Source organism: Petaurus breviceps, unplaced genomic scaffold (genome assembly GCF_028583685.1).
Source record: "Petaurus breviceps papuanus isolate PSGF00001 unplaced genomic scaffold, PetGlider_PUasm1.0 140, whole genome shotgun sequence".
Lineage (NCBI taxonomy): Eukaryota > Metazoa > Chordata > Mammalia > Diprotodontia > Petauridae > Petaurus > Petaurus breviceps.
Window position 1 is genome coordinate 48850186 of NW_027185698.1, and position 20527 is coordinate 48870712.

Genomic DNA, 20527 nt, shown 5'->3' on the forward strand with positions numbered 1-20527 from the left:
CTCCCCAGGGCACTTCATTACCACCAAGTTCTCTCCCTTTCCCATCTCCTTCTCTCTCTTCTTCTCCTCAAACCTCACTACTTTGAGATCACTTTCTGTCCGCCACTGGATACTTTGGGACATAAACCTCTCCCCAGGGGGTGCTTCAGGGTCATTCCCTATGCTTCAGGGTCAGCCCCTTCCAGCCCCTTATTCCCCATAGGCTTTAGAATCAACCCTCCTGGAATTTAGCGACTCGGGTAGCACTCAGCTCTCGCTGGAGTTCCTTCAGACACACATTGCTTTTTCTTTGCCATTGCCTCCCGGGAGATGCTTTGGGATCCCTCCTCCCTTGGTACTTTAGCTAATAGCCTGTTCCTCATAGTTTCATTCAGTATCCCGATCTTTGGGAATCTGGGTCCCTTCATTACGTCCGGAACACCAGTCTTCCCCACCAGGTGCTTGGGGATCACAGCGCTCGCCTTGCCCCTCCCCCGCAGGTGCACCGGGTCGATGCAGCGGGCCAGAGCCGAGGGGTCTACGGACGAGACGGGGGCGGGAGAAGGCTTGAGGAATAACTGGCGAAGCTGGACTCTGTGGCGAACTTGGGAGCAGTGGTGGGAGGGCCCAGGTGGAGTTCGCCGGCGCTGGTTATCCTGGTGCTCCTCGTCCTGCTGGTGGGTGCCCTTGCAGCGGGGCCTGTGGCTTCTTGAATCCGGCCTCTACCTGCTGCTCTCCCTGGGTCTGTGCCACGCTCTCTTCACCACGGGATGCCACCTGCTGCGCTCGCTCTGGCCCGTGGTGGCCGCGATGTGGAAGCATCTTCTGCCGGCCCTGCTGCTCATGGCCCTGAGCGCGCTGCCCGCCCTGCTTTTTGCTGCCTCCTTCCTACTGCTCCTCTCCACCCTACTCAGCCTATTGGGGCTACTGACCGGCATGTCCCGGCCTGGACCTGTCATCAGCCTCAATGCTCCCGGCCTCGAACCTATACCCAGGCCCATCTAAGATAAGGGATCACCATCTGCCCCCTAACACTACCCCCAATCCAGCCTTGGCCTTGAACCAGTCCTCAACCCCATCCAATACAAGGGACGGGCTTTGCCCCCTGCCACCGCCCCTGGCCTGACCTGTCTGCTCTGTCTAGATTGAATTCAGGCGTCTCGGTCGCTCCCTTTCCTTCAGCTTTCTACCTACTCTGGCCCGATCAAACCCAGGAATCCCCCACCCTGACCAGCTTCTAAGCCCAGGACCTATCCTGTCTTCCTGGTCTTTTGAATCTCAGAAATCCTGACTTCTGGATTCCCATACAATCCCATACCACTTTCACTGAATCCAGAGCCCTGAATCTGGAGTCAGAACACTGGTTTAAACCCTCTGTTCCTTACTTGTGTGACTTTGGGCAGGTACACTATACCTCCCTGGGCCCTGGTCACCTCATCAGTAAAATAGGAAGCTTGGTCTAGACGATCTCTAACGTCCCTTCCAACTCTAAATTGTATGATACAATGACCTTTTCCCTTTCCCATGGTCTCAATTCGACTCAGAAATTCCCACCCCTATTCCCATCCCATCTGATCTATACTCAGAAGCCTCAGCCTGGAAGGACCAACAGCTGGGCTCTGGGTTGAATGGGAGAAAAGTTATTGCTGTCAAGGTACCCTTTCCTTCCCAGAGGCAAAGGTGAGGGAAATGGTCTCCAAGGAGACATAGACAAGATTCTGGGACTCTAAGAAATCTGGACAGAAGTGTGGCCCACCCTATCCTTGTGCAGTGGACTTCCCCATTTAGAATGGGAATAAGCAGAGAAGTGAAGGCAACACCTTCAGGGCCCAATCCAGTCTATTTTTAATTTTTAATTTTTTTGGCTTTTGGAGAGGGAAGGGCAGGGCAATTGGGGTTAAGTGACTTGCCCAAGGTCACACAGCTAGTAAGTGTTAAGTGTCTGAGGTTGGATTTGAACTCAGGTTCTCCTGACTCCATGGCCGACCCTCTATTCACTGCACCACCTAGCTGCCCCAAGAGTCCAGTCTACACGAGTGCATTAATAGACCACTATGAGAAATGGGGCATGACTCCAGGTGTTATGGCCTGGGCAAGACAGACAGGTATGAGGATACATTGTGTGTGTGTGTGTGGGGGGTGTTATGAGGAGCTAGGTGTGAGGGTTTGCATACAATGGAAATGGTTATGAGGGGTCAAATTTAAGGAACTGGGAGAACCAAGTGGAAACTGTTTCCTTTTACCAGTCTCCAGGTTAAGGTTATCCTCACCTCTGTACTTCTGTATTTCCTCCCCATGGCTCTCCCTTTCATGTCAGGATTCTTGCCAACGGTCTTCAATCCCATAGACTCTCCAGCTTTTGCCCTCATGTTCCCAGCTCTATCTACACCAACTCCAACATAAGCTTAAATCTGAGCTCAGCTCTCTTGTTGGTTGCTAGGGAGATGCAAGAAACAGAAACAAAGATAAAGACAAAATGAAAAGGGACGAAGCTGAACTGGGGGAAGGGACTGTGAGAAGGAGTGTTAGGAGGGGAGGATGCATAGAATGGCTCGATGTACCCGATTCCACAGAGTTCTCCCAGAGAACTGATTAAAAAGGGAGGTGCTCCCCCCATGCAGGAGAAGGGACGGAGACCCCTAGGCACTTCCCCCCTAGTGCCTTACGGTGTCTTGGGAATTTCAAGGTCATGATTACTCCAAGGCCCACCCTTGCCAGAATGTGTGGTATTGCCTTGGCCATGGGAGAACAAAGAGGACTAAATCCCACTCTCTGTGTGATAAACTCTTGGAATCTATAATAAAGTATGGGATCAGTGAATACAGAAATAAATGGTCCCATAGAGCAGGATGCTTATTGGCCCTTGAGGACTTACTTGGTGTTCTAATGTGGGTTTGAGCCAAGGAAGGTATCCACACTCACCACTCAGTTACTGATCAAGGTTGCTTATTGGAGAGAATAGCACAAACACCTCAGTCTGTAATCACCGCAGCTCCCAGAACTCTTAAACACTGAGCATATTGTAGGGTACAACCTCTGCTTTGGACAGTTGCTAACAACCTTAACTAAGCTGCAAAGCACTCTCTTAAGTACCTCTCTGTGATGTTGTAACTCTTAGCTCGGCCCAGGACCTACCACTATCATTGGGCCAATATGGACCAAAAAGAGGATGCAAACACTAAGTAATTCCGGAAATTTAAAGTATGGGTAGGGGAGACCTTAAGGATATTCCTCGGAATTGGGCGGGTCTGTGCCCTTGAGTGGAGACACATCAAGTCAAGAAGTAACCTGTCCAAAATGACTTCCAAAAGGTCTTTGAGATTTGTGTCAGTTAAGTCCTCTAGACCAAGCTCATGTGATCACAGATCACAATCTTCACCAAAAATGAAGACGGAAGGGTGTGTATGTGTGTATCTGTGTGTCTCTGTGTATGTGTGTGTCTGTGCATACATCTGTGTGCATGTGCCTGTGTCTATGTGTCTGTGTGTGTATCTCTGTGGGTGTGTCTGTGTATATGTGTATATGTGTGTGGGTCGGTGTGTGTGTGTGTGTGTGTGTGTGTGTGTGTGTGTGAAGTGTGCCAGGCTCTTACCAATTACTGTTCTGTGTGTGTGTGTGTGTGTGTGTGTGAAGTGTGCCAGGCTCTTACCAATTACTGTTCTGGGTCTCAAATCTCCAGCATTCCACAGCCAACAGATGATCTAGGGATCACAGGTTGGGGAAACTAGGTTTGGGGAGAGAGGGCTTGGGGAATTTTGCTTGTATAGCTGCTGTGGGCACCTGGGTCCCTGTTAGACTGTAACTAAACTGAGAGGAGTCTAACTACACAGCCTAGGAGGAACAAACAAGGAAAGGTGCTGAGATGAGTGACGGGGCTGGTTATGTTGGAGACAAGCCCATGATGAACTGGAAGAGAAGATGAGATGCAATCCATCTTACCCACTGGTTAATCACACCTCCCTTGGGGTGGTGCCATGGTCTCCCATTCTGCAAACAACTGCTCTAGAACACTACAGGAGGCATGCTTTTCAATCAAGAATGCATTTCTCCATGGTCCATAAGAGACAGAATAGAACTTATGGACATCATGGACTTGGAACTTCCAACATTCCACCAAGGAGATACTTCTGTTTGGTGCTCCACAGTGAATGTTATCTTCTGGAATTTATTGGTAGGCAGTAGAATGGGGCAGACCTAGCTGATCCAAGGGCCAAAAGGATGTGCACAGTAGGAAATCACTTTAGGTCCTAGTCAAAGAAAACAAAGTCCGCACAAATGGCAGGTTCCTTTACACTTATTAACCACCTGTTTTATGAAGAGGACTATATTAAACCCTGAGGGTGATACAAAGTTAGATAAAACATTCCTTTCCTCGTACAGCTTATAATCTAATGAGAAGATGACACCAAATTTAATTATAAAGAGCATAATATACACAGTATTAAGTGATGAGAGCATGAAGATTCTGGGAAATGCTATGGAAAGGTCACCAGTGGGGAATCAGGTCTAGTAACAGGAAAACAGGAAGGTATCCCAGCAGGTGGGAGAAACAGGGTACTGGTCTATGGGAGGTAGATGGGTAGAGTAGCAGCCAGTGAATGTCCAGCATACAACTGGTCATAGTTCCAGGGTTTGGGCAGAAGCCAAGAGGGGAAGTCAGAGAGACACCAAATCACAGAATCTAAGAACTGGAAGGGACCTCAGAAGGCACTGGTCATCCAACCTTTATTTGATTGGGAGTCTACAACATCCCAGACAAGTGGTCATTCAGTAGCTGGTTGAGGATCTCTAGTGATGGAGAGCTGTCTTCTGAAGCAGATTGTTGGGAAGGTTGTTCTTCCATTGAGCTTAAGCTTTTATCTCTCTTCCCCTTTTTGCTGATTAAATCAGATTTGGAAGAGACATCAGAGATCATCCCTTCCCACTGCCACCTGAAGCATCAATTCCCTTTCTAATATATGACCAAAGTGGTGGTTCAGACTCAGTTTAAAGACCTAGTGACAGGGAATTCACTACTTCCTAGCTCATCCCATTGGTGGACAGACCTAATTATTAGGGAGTTTTCCATACCTTAAGCCAAAACCCACTTCTCTTTCATTTCCTCCCATTGATCCTATGACAACAATTCAGATATTTGATCACAACAATTCTATCTCCCCCAAGTGGCTAGACGTCCTCAGGTCCTTCAACTTTGTGGACGTCACAGTTTCACATTCTTCTCCTCTGGATACCCTACAGCCTGAAAATGTTCTTTATAAAATGTGTTCACTGTAGGGCAGTTAGGTAGCAAGTGATAGGGCACTGTCCCTGGAATCAGGCAGACCTGAGTTTAAATCTGACCTCAGACACTTGACACTGTCTGTGTGACCCTGGACAAGTCTGAAAAAGAAGAAGGAGGAGGAGGAGAAGAATCAATGAAAGTCATGAACAACAACAAAAAAAGTCACTGACTAATATGAAATTTTTTTTACATGATAGCACATGTATAAACTATATCAAACTGCCTACCATTTTCAGAAGAGGGGAGGGGAGGGAGAAAAATTTAGAACTAAAAATCTTGTAAAAATAAATGCTAAAAATTTTCCTGACATGTAACTGGGGAAAAAATACTATTAAAAATAAAAAACAAAATGTTGTGTTCAGTGATGAATTCCCTATTCCAAAAGTGGCCTGATCAGGACTGAGTGAGGGAGAAGTTCAATATTCCACCTTCCACCCTAAACCTTGTTCAGGATACTAGTTCTGTTGATATAGTGTAAAAAAAAAGCCACACACACATACATTAGCCTTTTCTGGCATCACTGCTAATTCACGTTGAGCTTTTTACACATGACAATAGTACCTGTGTACTTGCTGAGTGTCCCAGGTCATATTTGGGGTGCTGTAGTATCAATAGCCTATACCTGTGTCATCCTCTATTTAAGAATTGGTTAAAGGAGACAAATAGTGGTATACAGCTACAGAATTTATTCTTTATTCCCTTAAGGCTAGCGGTATTTGCACAAGAAGGCAGGAGCTAAGTCCTGACTCCAGAACAAAAGGATGAGAGAGCTTAAGTACATTTTAGGACCATCCCAATTAGGGGTGGTTGAGACATACAAATTTATGATCCCTGTAATGGTTTAAACATTATATGAGAAAGGAATTTCTTAATTGGATAAATGATAAATACAGAAAAACAAGAAAGCTGACAAAGTGTCCATTGAAATTATGATTCAGAATATCTGTGTTTCCTTTACCATTAACATTTCATAACAAGGTATATGTTCAGAAAATCTTAAGATAAGAAAAAGTCCTATTTCTCAAATTAATTCCCTGAGTTGAGGGTCTCCTTCTGAAGGGTCATAAAGTAGGCCTCTTCTGGTTTGTTAACATAAGAAGAGTTATTCTCTGGGCTCACTCAGAGAGAAAAACAAAGCTGGGTCTATTTGGAATTTATGATCCTATTCCCAGCCTTATCTGGTCTTTGGAATGGCTGATATTTAAAAAAAAAAAAAAAAAAAAAAGGAACCTTTAAAAAAAATGAGACAAAATAGCCTGTTTGATTATTTCTGATTTTGGCCAAAATACGATATTTAATGATTATCACCTGATTCGTGTTTTGGTTTGTGCAAGCCTATAGAAAAGCAAATTGTCACTTCATTCATTCATTCCTTTGAGGGAGTGTAGTACATAATTTGACCACTGGATTGTGCTATAGTCAAACCACAGGCAAACAGATGCAGCAGAGGGCAGCCAATGAACTTGTGGGGACTTCCCCAAAGGCTGTAATATCTCCATTACTCACCAGAGGGCATTTGCCTACAAGTTCATAGACTGACTCCTCCTATTTCCTAACATTTCATGACTCCTGGCCTCCAATCTGCTTTGATCTAGGCATATGAAAATGAAATATCTCAGTGAATTATGAGAATTATGGAAATCTCTATATGGCTCTGCTCCAATCTCCAAGTGTCTGGAAAAGTTCCCTTTCTGTCTACGAGACTCATTCATAAGCCTCAGACAATGGCCTTTTAAATAGTCCTATGGTTTATTAAAACCCAGTAAAGTGGGAAAAAAATGGTCAAGAAAGAGACAAGCCTGATCATCTTCCTCCAAACCTCCTTCAGGTTAGTAGATAATAGGAAAGAATTAGGGAAGGAATCACCTATTTGGAATCCACTAGAAACAGTTCTGCAAACAGTCCGAGAAGAAAACAGAGGAAGGGGTATGGAAGGTGAGAGCAGAGTCTCCTGGCCCCAGTGCTGAAGGTTTGTTTCATGGCGGCTGCTGGTCCAGGCCTGTTCTGTCTCTGCTGTGAAGGTTGGCTCTCTGTCTTGCCACCCTTTTGTCTTACACTTGGCCCCAGTCATCCCAGCTCTCCTGGATCTCTTCTGGTTCCTCCTTCCTTATGCAGCATCTCGCTGATGGGGGTAGCTGTGAACACGATGTGGGCTCTACCAAGAGTTCTCTGTTTCATCTTCTTGGCCCAATAGTCCAAAGGACTCTCTCAAGGCTGCCACTTTAACACAGGTTCTTAGGATCTCTCAGGCACTTCCTGCTTCTGTCTTCTCCTCTCCAATCCATTCTTCATGCAGATGCCAAAAGAAAGAGAATTGAAAAAGAAAACAAAGGAATTTAAGGGCAGCTAGGTGGCACAGTGAATAGAGCACAGGCCCTGGAGTCAGGAGCACCTGAGTTCAAATCAGCCTTCAGACACTTAACACACTCAAAAAACTAGCCATGTGACCTTGGGCAAGTCACTTAACACCAACTGCCCTATAAAAGAAAAAGAAAACAAAGGAATTTAATGTTGGTGGAGGACCTGAGTTCAAATCCTGCCTGTGTAATCTTGGACAAGCTACCTCCTTAGGCATCGAGGTGTCAAAGTGGATAGAGTGGCCAAATTGGGGTCAGGAAGATCTGAGTTCAAATACTGTTTCAAACACTTGCTGTGTAAATCTAAATCACTTTACTTCTCTCAACCTCAGCTTCCTCATCTGTAAAATGAGGATATGTAGCGACAAACACCCCAAGCGTGTCCTCAGGGTTTGCTGCCCATATAGGTTCTTGGATCTCCTTTGTTAAAGGAAAGCAACTCAAAATGGGTTAACAAGCTTACTTTAATCAGTCAGACATATATCATTTACCTTGTTCAGGGGAAAAAGGTCAGCACCCTGAACTTCAAAGCATACAGGCAGAATTATCAAGACATTAACAGATCAAGTAGACAGCTTTCCAAACTGTCCAACCATTACATCCATACCCAGTCAACATCTGGGTTTCCACATCTGGGTTTTTCAAAGCCGGGGGACTCTCAACAAAGGCTTCCCATAATTCAGATCAAATCACAGAACACTTCTCAAAGTGAGTCCCAAAACAAAGCTACACATCAGGGCTTATATAGCCTTCTCCTGGCTCAGAGAATGTAACAACCTTATTGACTCACTGGCCAATCCAGAAGTATCTACTGAAAAACAAGCCTCCCTCCCCAGGCTTCAGGTGCATTTTAGCCTAGGGGCAGGGAAGATCTTCCAAATTTGCATTCCCATTACAGGATAATAAAATCATCTACCTCCTGGGCTGTTGTGAGATCAAATGAGATAATATTTGTAAAGTGCTTTGCAAACTTTAAAGCTCTCTTTAAATGCTTGCTATTATTAGTTTCTTTTTTTTTTTTTGAGGGGGGAAGGTAGGGCAATTGGGGTTAAGTGACTTGCCCAAGGTCACATGGCTAGTTTTTGTGTTAAGTGTCTGAGGTCGGATTTGAATTCAGGTACTCCTGACTCCAGGGCCCGTGCTCTATTCACTGTGCCACCTAGCCACCCCTCTTAGTTTCTTTAGCTGTAAAATGAGGAAGTTGGACTAGCTGGTCTCTGAGGTTGCTTCAGTAAGGTCCCTCCTGCTCTGTGATTGTATAAAAGCTCTAACTCCTGGGGCAGTCAGAAAAACCTCTGGATTGGGGATCCTGTCATTCTTGCAACCAGATGTCTCCACTCTGGACATGGCCTTCCTCCTGCCTAGCACCTTTGCCCTTCTCCTTTATCTGGAATCTTCCTTGCTTCCTAACACCTTTATGCTCATCACAGCAGAAGCAGATAACTAATCAGACAAGCCTAAGTGAGAGAGACCCTTTTATCAGCATTGCCCTTGCCTATCAGAGAGCAGCCATGTGTGAGGGAGAACCACAGTGGACCTCCACCCAACTGGGATTGGGGGGAGAGAACTTGGCAAGAGCTGAGTTGGGAGGGAACCTGTTACACGATCTTTGGTCCCCTTCCTATCCTGCTGTTGTCTCAAGATGGTTCCACCCAAGCCCCAAACTCCCTCCTTGACTGCGTTAAGTATATCATGTGGGTGAGTGACATCCTCGTGCACTTTCCTGGGCTTGCTTGCCTGTTGCTTCTGCCCCAGGATCTTAGCAGTTTCCCCCTTCTCCTCTAATTTGAGCTGAGGCCCAGGCCAGCAAATTTCCTGCCAAGCCTTATTCCTGGATCTCTTCAAAGGCAATGGGCCCCTTGCCAGGAGTCCATCCCACTAGCTTCGTCAGCCCTGACCCAGCTGACTAAGCACTATCTGTATACTGTGATTGCTTTGTAAACTTTGGGGGTGGAAGGGAGGGAAGGGATTTCAGCATCAAGTTCAATTTTTTTTTCTTTTTTTCTGGATCATGGAAAAACTATGAGATGCTCTCTTCTGGGAACCGTTTCATCTCCTCCCCCTTGGGAGGGAAAAGAAGTAGAACAGTTACTTAGTGATTAATGAGAATGTGGAAGAATCATTGCCAAAAACCAGAATAGAATTTAATTAAGCATTTATTAGACTGCTGCTAACAATAAGAGTACCTCATGCTTCCCTAGCATTTTCCTCCCGATTATTCAAAGAAAGCAACACAAGAAATATTGCTTCCAGATGAGGAAACTGTGACTCAAACTGGTGACTTGTCTAGGGTCACACCAGCTACAAATGTCAGTGCTGTTCCTGAGTCCAGAGCTCCCTCTGCCAAGGATGCGAGTGATGGTGGCTTAGTGATATAAGCAGAGCACCGCAGTACCTATCATCCCATCAGGAGACATCCTACTCAGACAACAAGGATCCTGGGATTATAGAGTAGATTGATGAACTCTGGGGAAAAAGGGGAGCAAGGCAAATCCCCAAATGTGTGGGTGGGACAAAATTGGAATGCCTTTTCTCTTCTTCACCAAGCACTTCCCTCACAATGGCCCTTTTAAAGTGATAGTGTAAGATGGGGTACATGCATAAATAAATGTATTTACATTATGTTTTGTGTATTTCAAAAAAAAAAAGTGATAGTGTATTTTACCAATGAAAGGGAGAACTTTGGACTAATAGAGAAACTTATGAGTTAGATAGGGTATTTTGCCAATTTGAGAGTCAGCTACATGGCTCAGTGGATAGAGTACCAGGCCTGGAGTCAGGAAGACCTGAGTTCAAATACAACTTCAGACACTTAATAGCTATGTAACCCTAGGCAAGTCACTTAATCCTGTTTGCCTCAGTTTCCTCATATGTAAAATGAGCTGGAGAAGGGAATGACAAATCACTCCAGTATCTTTGCCAAGAAAACCCGAAGTGGGATCCTGAAGAGTTAGACACAAATGAGCAACAATTAAACCAATGAGAGAGAGAACTCAGGAGCTAATAGAAAAGAACCTTATGAGCTAGACAGGGCATTTTTACAGAGGAAGGAACTGGGCTCAGTGAGATGAAATGATTTCCCAAATGGGGGCAGCTACTGAGTGACAGAACAAGGATTCACACCCTTTTGACTTTTAGGCCACCTGCCTGGGAAAAGGTCTGCATCCAGGGCCATCTCCAGCCATCCTTATCTATACCTTGCTTCTTTACCCAGATGGCCCTGGAGGAGAGTGAAGGCTGGTGACTTTGTACAGCCCTCCCTCACTTAAATCCAACTCACCTGCATGTCATGGCATCACCTCCCTGATGTCATGGTCCTCTTCCTTCCTTTTGTTGATGGTTCAACTATTTCCCCAAATCACCTGGGCTTTAAACTTCAGAATCTTCTGAAAATCATCAGGAACCAGTAAGTGTTAGTTAAATGACTCTATCCTCTCAATAAGGACTCTAGAGATAGCTAGTTGTCAATCAACCACAAGTCCCACCCACTGCATCTGGTTACAATGGGTTCTGACCTCAGCCTAAAAATAAGGGTCACCACCAATCAAATATCTCATCATGGCCCCCCTTACTTTCGTCTTCCCTTACTTCACAGTATGTTGCCAAGCCTCCATGTATTTTAGCAGTTTAATTTAATTAGAAGGGTAATAAAGGCAAAAATATTATTTGTGAAACAAGGATAGAGCTCCCCAAATGTTGATGATAGGAGGGTTAAAAAGCACCTCACCTGTCAAATAGAGAGGTGACCCAAGGGGTAGCCAAGTCTCCATAAGTAGAATAGGGGGATGGATTAGATATTCTCCCTCAGTAAGGGACTAATGCTGTAGCTGCAGGTAGTACTTTAAGAAGTTGTGTTAACCAGAGCAAACACCTTCCGTGCAGCTTTGGCCTTGGTTCCTCAAGGCTCAGTCTAGGATTTAAAATATAAAAATCTCATTTACATACAATATTTCATAAATTTTTCACAGAATTGGCTCATTACTTTGCCCCCACCCAGGACTCTGGGAAAATCTCCAAAAACATACTCATGCTTTATTTCCCATTAAGACTCTTATCTCCTTCCCCACTTTTCATAACTCAAAAGGAAACACACTCCCATTCTAATTTAGAATACCTTTACTGCATGAAGCTACAACAACAAAATAAAACTAGAGGAAACACTCACCATGCTGGTAATTCTGGCCACCCAGAATCTCCACGGCCATCAGCAGCTGATGCTGCTTTAATGTCCAAGTTTGGAGATTTGCTTTTCCCAAGGGAATGACTCCAAAAAGCAGTTGAGAGAAGAATTGTATAGAGTAGAAGGAGGATGAAGGCAAGGGGGGAAGGAGGAGGAGAGTCTGTCCACCCCCAGCATCACAGACATAGAATATTTGAGTATTCTTTTACTGCATCCTGAATGACTTGTTAAGCAGTTCATCAGAGAATTGAAGATTCAAGCCCTCCCCTCCCAGGACACAGTGTGTTGTACCTAGCACCTACTGGACCCCTGACCTCCAGTTAGCATCTTGCTAACAGGCATCTCCAGTGTCCCAGCAGCCTCAACCTCCAACCTCTAGATGTCTGAGAGAGATGGAGTACCCCACTCAACAGTCTAGTGACTCCCTCCCAGCGGTCTCTCAAGTGGTATAGAATAATGTGGTATATAGTTGCCGAGCTGTTCAATCGGTTTTTTAAAAGTTTCATTTGGGATGGCTAGCTGGTGCAGTGAATAGAGCACCAGCCTTGGAGTCAAGAGGACCTGGGTTCAAGTCTGACCTCCAACACTTAACATAGAAACTAGCCATGTGACCTTGGGCAAGTCACTTAACCCCAATTGCCCTCCAAAAAAAAGGCAAAAAAAAATTTTTTTAAGTTTCATTCAATGCTCTAATTAATGACACTCTTGTCACTTTATAGTATTGCTTATTTCCTCCCAACCTCTTTCTGCTCCTTTCTGTCCCAAGTGGAAATCAGAGCAATTAGAAAGAAAGACATATGTGTATGAACACGGGGGCTACACTCACGTGGGACATATGTGTACATTCCTTTGTATTCTTAGACCCAATTCCTCCAAAGGTAGAGATCCCTTTAGGCTGTACTCTCCCCCCCTCACCCTTTCTCTCTCTCTCTCTCTCTCTCTCTCTCTCTCTCTCTCTCTCTTCCCATCTCCCTGTGGAAGAAAGGGAGAAGGAAATATGGAATTAATTTACAACTAGTTGAGAAAGTGCTGTAGAAATTGCAGTGATGCTCAGAGCTTCACAAATCTGAACATGACTTCTCAGTATCTTTAACTTTGCTGGGCTTGCATCCATCCCTGGATTCACCAAACTGAAACAGAACACAGACCAAGTATACCTAGAGGTAAGTTAAGCACCATATACATACCCATGTAAGTTAAGCACCATCTCACTTACAAATCTAATGCTAAAAGCAGTTGTGTGCATGTGTGTGGGGGTAGGGGGAACACAGGTAAGTCTCCAACCACCATTATGTTTTTCAGTCTTTCACTTTCAATTATTTGTATTTGAGAATGTACATCTAAGGGGCCGCTAGGTGGCGCAGTGAATAGAGCACCAACCTCTTGATTACCCCATGAACTGGTCTGCCCTGAGGATTAAATTTTTAACAACTACCTTGCACCTATGTGGATCATTGGAGCTGGGAAATGTAGCCTCAACTCTGACTAATATGAAAAAATGCTTAATATTATTGCACAAGTATAGCCCATATCAGGTTGCTTGCCATCTTGGGGAGAGAGAGGGGAGGGAGAAAAAAATTTGGAACTCAAAATCTTATTAGAGTGAATGTTGAAAACTATTTTTATATGTAATTGGAAAAAATAAAATACTCTTAAGTAGAAAAAATATTGGTGCCCCGAATTCAACACAATGCTACAGATGTTGTCTGGCCAGGGCAGAGTTCACAGGGACTATCATTTTCTTTTCTTTTCTTTCTTTTTTTTTTTTTGGTAGCTCTGCTTCTCTAAGATCACATCAGATTTTCTGGCTGTCACATCACACAGCTGATTCATATTGTGCTTGTGATCCATTAAAGGTCTCAGATACATTTTCAGACCAACTGTCCAATCATGCCTCTCCTATCTTATACTTGTAAAGTCAATTTTTTTTTAACCAAAATGTAGGGATTCACATCTGTCACTATTTAACTAAGGAGGCAGTTTGAGGAAAGTGTACTGTCTGTATGATGTAAAAACACTTCAAACTGTCAGCTGAGTATACCGTGTTTCCCCGATAATAAGACACTGTCTTATTAATTTTTTGGACAGAAAAACACCAGAGGGCTTATTTTCAGGGGAGGGCTTATTTTAATGAACATTGACAGCAATTTTAATAAACAGGTAAATGTGAACAAAAAAATGTACCTTTATTCAATAAGCAAATCACTGGGGAAGAACAGGATGATGCGCTCACTGCTGCAGGTCTGATTGGATGCAGCTCAGAGCGCGGCGTGCGTTTCACGGCGGGGGGGGGGACAGTGCATACAGAGGGTACCATAATGTAGCGTGTAGCGCAGGGGATCACCTTCACTACAGTAACAATCTCAATAGGGCTTATTTTCAGGGGAGGGCTTATTTTAGAGGAATCTTACACAGTAAGGGGAGGGCTTATTTTCGGGATAGGTCTTATTATCGGGGAAACACGGGTAGCTCCCCCGCCCCTGAGCTGTCCATGGTGGTCCAACAGTCCAACCTCAGAAAGAGACAGGAGTTCCTCCCAAATGCAATCAAGTGACAAGGAAGCAAGGTCAACCTGAGCCTTTAATCCTTTGAGTCAAGTAAATCTGGAGGATGGTCTCAATAACTTTGAAGGGAAAAACTAGTTTAATTTGAATTCAATTAGGGGTATAAACAGGGTTTAGAATATTGTTCCTATCACAAATGGGATCTCTTGGCAAAAGAATATGGAAAGTTTAGTCATTTTTAGAGAATAATTTCAAATTACTTTCCAGAATGGTTGAACCAAGTCAAAACTCCTCCTACATTTGCCTATCGTCCCACAACTCATCCACACAAACTTTTCCTATCATTTGTCACTTTTGTCAATTTGTTGGTTATGAGTTGTGTTTAGAGTTGATTTGATTCACATTGCTTTTATTATAATTGTTTTCGAGAAATCTTCCATATAGCTATTAATATTTGATAATTCTTAGTCATAGTATCATATATTTAGAGGTGGAAGGGACCTTAGAGGTCATTGAGTCCAACTCCTTTATTTTGCAAATGATGGAACTAAGGCACAGTGAGATTAAATGATTTGTCTAAGGTAAAACAAACAGTATCAGAGGTGGGATCTGGACCCAGGTGTCTCTGAGTTCCAGACCAGCAGGCTACAGGATGCCCCATAGCTGATGCTGCTTTTGAGAATTGTTACTTATGTTTTCTCTATTTATCCATGGCTCTTACTCTTTGTGTTAGTTTCCTAGATATCTTGGGTATCCTACCTTTATCAAAGATATTTGATGTAAAGATTTTTTTCTCCAATTAACTGCTTCCCTTCTTTTTACTTGTATTGATGTGATTTAATTGCTACAATTAAACTCAATAGACCAGAGTTCAATAAACTTGAGAATAGAAATTGCTTAGGACAGAAGTCCTTCTTTGATAAGAATTGTTAGAAAAGGGGCGGGTAGGTGGTGCAGTAGATAGAACACTGGCCCTGGAGTCAGGAGCCCTGAGTTCAAATTCAGTCTCAGACACCTGACACTAGTTGTGTGACCCTGGACAAGTCACTTAATGATTGCCTCACAATGTTAGCAGTAGCAATAACAGAAGGAAAAGAAATTTAAGGAATCAAATTAGGCAAAGAAGAGACTAAGCTATCACTCTTTGCAGATGATATGTTGATATGCTTAGAAAATTCTAGAGAATCAAGTAAAAAACTACTTGAGATAATAAACAAATTTGCCAAAGTTGCAGGATATAAAATAAACCCACATAAGTCCTCAGCATTCCTATATACCTCTAACGAAATCTAAGAGCAAGAGATAGAAAGAGAAATTCCATTTAAAGTTACTGAAGACATCATAAAATATTTAGGAATCTCCTGCCCAGGACTTATATGAACACAATTACAAAACACTTCTCATACAAATAAAGTCAGATCTAACTAATTGGAAAAACATCAGTTGCTCATGTCTGAGTCGAGCTAATATAATAAAAATGACAATTTTACCTAAGTTAAATTACATATTTAGTGCCATACCAATCAATATACCAAAAAATTACTTTGTAGAGCTAGAAAAAATAGTAGCAAAATTCATTTGGAAGAATGAAAGTTCCAGAATATCAAGGCAATTAATGAAAAGAAATGCTAGGGAAGGTGGCCTAGCCATACCAGATTTTAATATGTATTACAAAGCAGTAGTCATCAAAACTACTTGGTATTGGCTGAGGAATAGAGTAGTGGACAAATGGAATAGACTGGGTACCGGAGACCCAGCAGCCAATGAATGTAGTAATCTACTGTTTGATAAACCCAAAGACCCCAGTTTTGGGGATAAGAATGTACCATTTGATAAAAACTGCTGGGAAAACTGGAACATAGTATGGCAGAAATTGGGCATAGACCAATATCTAACACCATACACCAAAATAAAGTCAAAATGGGTGCATGATTTAGGTATAAAGGCTGATATTGTAAACAATCTGGGAGAGCAAGGGACAGTTTACCTGTCAGATCTATGGAGAGGAAAAGACTTTATGATGAAACAAATTAGAGAGCATCATAAAATGCAAAATGGACAATTTTGATTACGTTAAATTGAAAAGCTTCTGTACAAATAACGTCACCAAGATTAAGAGGGAAGTACAAAATCGGGAAAGAATCTTTATAACCAATGTCTCTGATAAAGGCCTCATTTCTAAAATATTCAAAGAATTGAGTCAAATCTATAAGAATGCAAGCCACACCCCAACTGATAAATGGTGAAAGGATATGAACAGGCAGTTCTCAGAAGATGAAATTAAAGATATCTATAAGCATATGAATAAATATTCTAAATCACTAGTGATTAGAGAAATGCAAATCAAAACCATTGTTAGGTACCACATCTCACCCCAGCCAGATTGGATAAGATGACAAAACAGGAAAATGATAAATGCTAGAGAGGATGTGGAAAAATTGGAACACTAATACATTGTTGGTGGAGTTGTGAACTGATCCAGCCATTCTGGAGAGCAATCTGGAACTATGCCCAAAGGACTATAAAAAAATGCATACCCTTTGACCCAGCAATACCACTTCTAGGGTTATATCCCAAAGAGATCAGAGAAGTGGCAGGAGGACCTGTATGTACAAAAATATTTATAGCGGCTCTTTTTGTGGTGGCAAAGAATTGGAAATCAAGGGGATGCCCATCAATTGGGGAATGACTGAACAAGTTGTGGTATATGAATGTAATGGAATACTACTGCTCTATAAGAAATGAGGAGCAGATGGACTTCACAATAACCTGGAGAGACTTATATAAACTGATAACCTGGAGAGACTTATATAAACTGATGCTGAGCGAGAAAAGCAGAACCAGGAGAAATCTCTACACAATCACAGATATAATGTATGTGTGACGACCAATGTCAATAGACTGGGTCCCTCTCAGCAATGTAAGGTTATAAGACAACTCCAAAAGACTCATGACTGAAAGAGATATCCACATCGAGAGAAAGAGATGTGGAGGCTGAATGCAGAGTGAAACAAACTGCTTGCTCTCTTTCTTTTTCTTGTTTTGTTGTGTTCCTTCTTTCCCATGGATCATTACATCAGTTATAATCCTTCTGTACAACCTGATTAATGATTAATGTGAAGATATTTATAGATCCTATATTTGAGAGCTTGCAGCCATGATGGGGCTGGGGGGGGGAGGAAAAGGAGGGCAAGAAAAAATGAAACTCAAGGGACTGTGGAACTGAATGTTGTAAAATAAAAGTAAATTTTTAAAGTCTAAAAAAAAAACAAAAAAAATTGCTAGAAAACTGAAAAGTAGTTATAAATTAGGTTGAGACCAGTATCTTACCATGATAAGCTCAGTATAGATCCATGACTTTAATATTACAGGTCATACTATAAAAATACATGAGAACCAGACCAAGTACTTTTAGGGTTTTTTAATCACATATAATCAAAATTATCTTAAAAAAAAATCTTCTGAGATCTCTTATCCCTTATTTCGTTAAGAATTCTCTCCCTAGACATACCTATGGAAAGGTACCTGGTATGTGTTAACTCTGAAAATACCAAGGAGATCACAGTAGAACCTCTGTGATATAAAGCTATAAAGCAAAAAGCTTTACACCATCAACTAGGAAAAATAAAATCCCAAAGAGCTCATAGAGATTATAGGCAAAAAGCCTTCTCTATTCTGTTGGAGGAGGGAAATGAGACACACATGCTGGGGTCTCCTCCAGGACTGAGGAGACCCGCCGCCCCCCCCCCCCCAGGCAGTGAGCTAAGCCTTGCTGTTGTGGCTAGACAAAGAAACGAGCAGTGAGGTGTAGCAAAATCAGTGCGAGATTAACAGCAACACTGGGGCAAGGTTGCCTAGTGACAAAAAATCTGTTCATAGCAGAGCTTCATGACCTGGACGTGCTTCCTGCTGGTACTTGTCCAAGCTCAGGGATCATCAGTCTATGATTTAGCTGCAGCAGAGTTCATCCAGAGGTTGAGTGCAAAGGACTGTTGTTATGCCAAGCTCAGGGAACAGCTTGCTTGCTGGGCCTTAGCTCTGGAAAACAAGGTGTCTCCTAATAATAAAAAGAGAGGGGAACAAAAAGAGGAGTGATCTTGGGGTAGAGGGCCCTGACATGTGCTTAGAACTCTGACAAATGCAAAGCCAAACCACATGGTCAGAACACCAAAAAAGAAACATGCCATTCCTCTCCTGCTGAAGAAGCAATCAAAGACATACATTTTGGGGCATGGCCAGTGTAAGTATATGTTTCTCTGAAATACGCATATTTTATGGTAAAGGTTTTAATCTTTCAGTTGTGTTTTGAGGGACAAAATTATAAATATATATAAAATAAATGACTAAAAAAACTAAAAATATTTGGTCTGATTCTCATATATTTTTATAGTATGACCTTTAATATTAAAGTAATAGATCCAGGGGGCAGCCAGGTAGCACAGCGAGTAAAAGCACCGGCTCCAGTGTTGGAATGACCTGGAGATCGAATTCCGGACTCAGACACTTAGCACCCACCCAGAAACACCTGGTCATGTAACCTTGAGCAAGCTACTTAACCCCAATTACTTAGGGGTGGCCAGGTGGCTCAGCGAGTAAGAGTACCGGCTCCAGTGTCGGGATGACCTGGATCAAATCCGGGCTCAGATACTCAGCACCACACCCAGAAATAACTGGCCATGTAACCTTGAGCAAGTTACTTAACCCCGATGGCTTAAAAAAAAAAAAGTAATAAATCCATATTCAGTTTATGATAGTATGTGGTATAAGGTACTGACCTCAACCTAATTTCTATCTAACTACTTTATAGTTTTCCTAACAATTCTCTATCCTTTTTTTGGGGGGGGGGGTGCAATCAGGTTAAGTGACTTGCCCAGGGTCACACAACTAGTAAGTGTCAAGTATCTGAGATCAGGTCCTCCTGACTCCAGGGCCAGTGCTTTATCCACTGTGGTACCTACCTGCCCCTTTCCTAGCAATTCTTATTTTTATTTATTTTTTTTTTAAGCAATCGGGGTTAAGTAACTTGCTCAAGGTTACACGGCCAGTTATTATTATTTCTGGGTGTAGTGCTGAGTGTCTGAGCCCGGATTTGATCCAGGTCGTCCCAACACTGGAACCGGTGCTCTTACTCGCTGTGCTACCTGGCCGCCCCTTTCCTAGCAATTCTTATCAAAGAGGGACTTCTGTCCTAAATAATTTCTATTCTCAAGTTTATTGAACTCTGGTCTATTGAGTTCAATTGTAGCAATTGTATTTATACCAGCTTTGTTCGGTACATGCCATTCTTTGCTAAATGTGTATCATCTCAATTTTAAACTATGGCCCAGAAATCTCAATCCTATTCTCAGACACTACCTTCTTACTCGGATGTTTACATCCCAGATCAATCTTTCTCTCTAAACTTAAATGGATAGCAGTGAAGAAAACACAATCTATGCTCCTATGGTCTCCACTTTCTTGCCTAAGACTATAATTTGTATAATTAAGCAGCTTTTGTTGTTGTAGTTGCTGTTCAGTCATATCTTATTGCTCGTGACCCCATGGACTATATAGCACAACAGGCCCTTCTATCTTCCACTATCTTCCAAGCTCTGTCCAAATTCATGTTTGTGGCTTTCATGACACTATCCATCTCACCCTCTGCTGTCCCTTTCTCCTTTTGCCTTCAGTCTTTCCCAGTGTCAGAGTTTTTTCTGATGAATCCTGTCTTCTCATTATGTGGCCAAAGTATTTAAGCTTCAGATTCAGTGTTTGACTTTCCAATGAATAGTCTGGATTAATTTTTTTTTTTGCTTTTTGGAGGGGCAATTGGGGTTAAGTGACTTGCCCAAGGTCACAAGGCTACTAAGTGTTAAGTGTCTAAGGTCTGATTTGAACTCAGGTCCTCCTGACTCCAGGGCCAGTGCTCTATTCACTGCTCCACCTAGCCACCTGGATTAATTTCTTTAAGTATTGATTAATTCTGGGCGGCTAGGTGGTGCAGTGAATAGAGCACTGGCCCTGGAGTCAGGAGGACCTGAGTTCAAATACGGCCTCAGACACTTAACACAAAAACTAGCAGTGTGACCCCAGGCAAGTCACTTAATCCCCCAATTGCTCTCCAAAAAAAAAAAAGTATTGACAAATTGGATCTCCTTGCTGTCCAATGGACTCCAAAAAGTCTTCTCCAGCACAATTCAAAAGCATTGATTCTGTAGGACTCACTTTTCCTTCTAGTCCAGCTCTA

General features: G+C 42.8%; 1 protein-coding gene and 1 long non-coding RNA gene across 2 annotated transcripts; one reads left to right on the top strand and one right to left on the bottom strand.

Annotated features, from left to right (window-relative positions):
- The first annotated feature begins 483 nt into the window (after nt 1–483).
- Nucleotides 484–984, top strand: TMEM239 (transmembrane protein 239). Its single transcript, XM_069074332.1, has one exon. The coding sequence runs from the start codon at nt 493–495 to the stop codon at nt 982–984; it is 492 nt and encodes a 163-aa protein (XP_068930433.1). The 5' UTR covers nt 484–492.
- A 4946-nt stretch (nt 985–5930) lies between these two features.
- Nucleotides 5931–11925, bottom strand: LOC138150912 (uncharacterized). Its single transcript, XR_011165682.1, has 3 exons — nt 11345–11925; nt 10898–11003; nt 5931–7546 (listed from the first exon to the last, which is right to left on the bottom strand). It is a non-coding gene; the product is annotated as an uncharacterized lncRNA (long non-coding RNA).
- Between the last annotated feature and the right edge of the window lie 8602 nt (nt 11926–20527).

Coding starts and splice junctions, on each gene's coding strand:
- TMEM239 (XM_069074332.1), top strand. CDS start 493: ATGCAGCGGGCCAGAGCCGAGGGGTCTACGGACGAGACGGGGGCGGGA.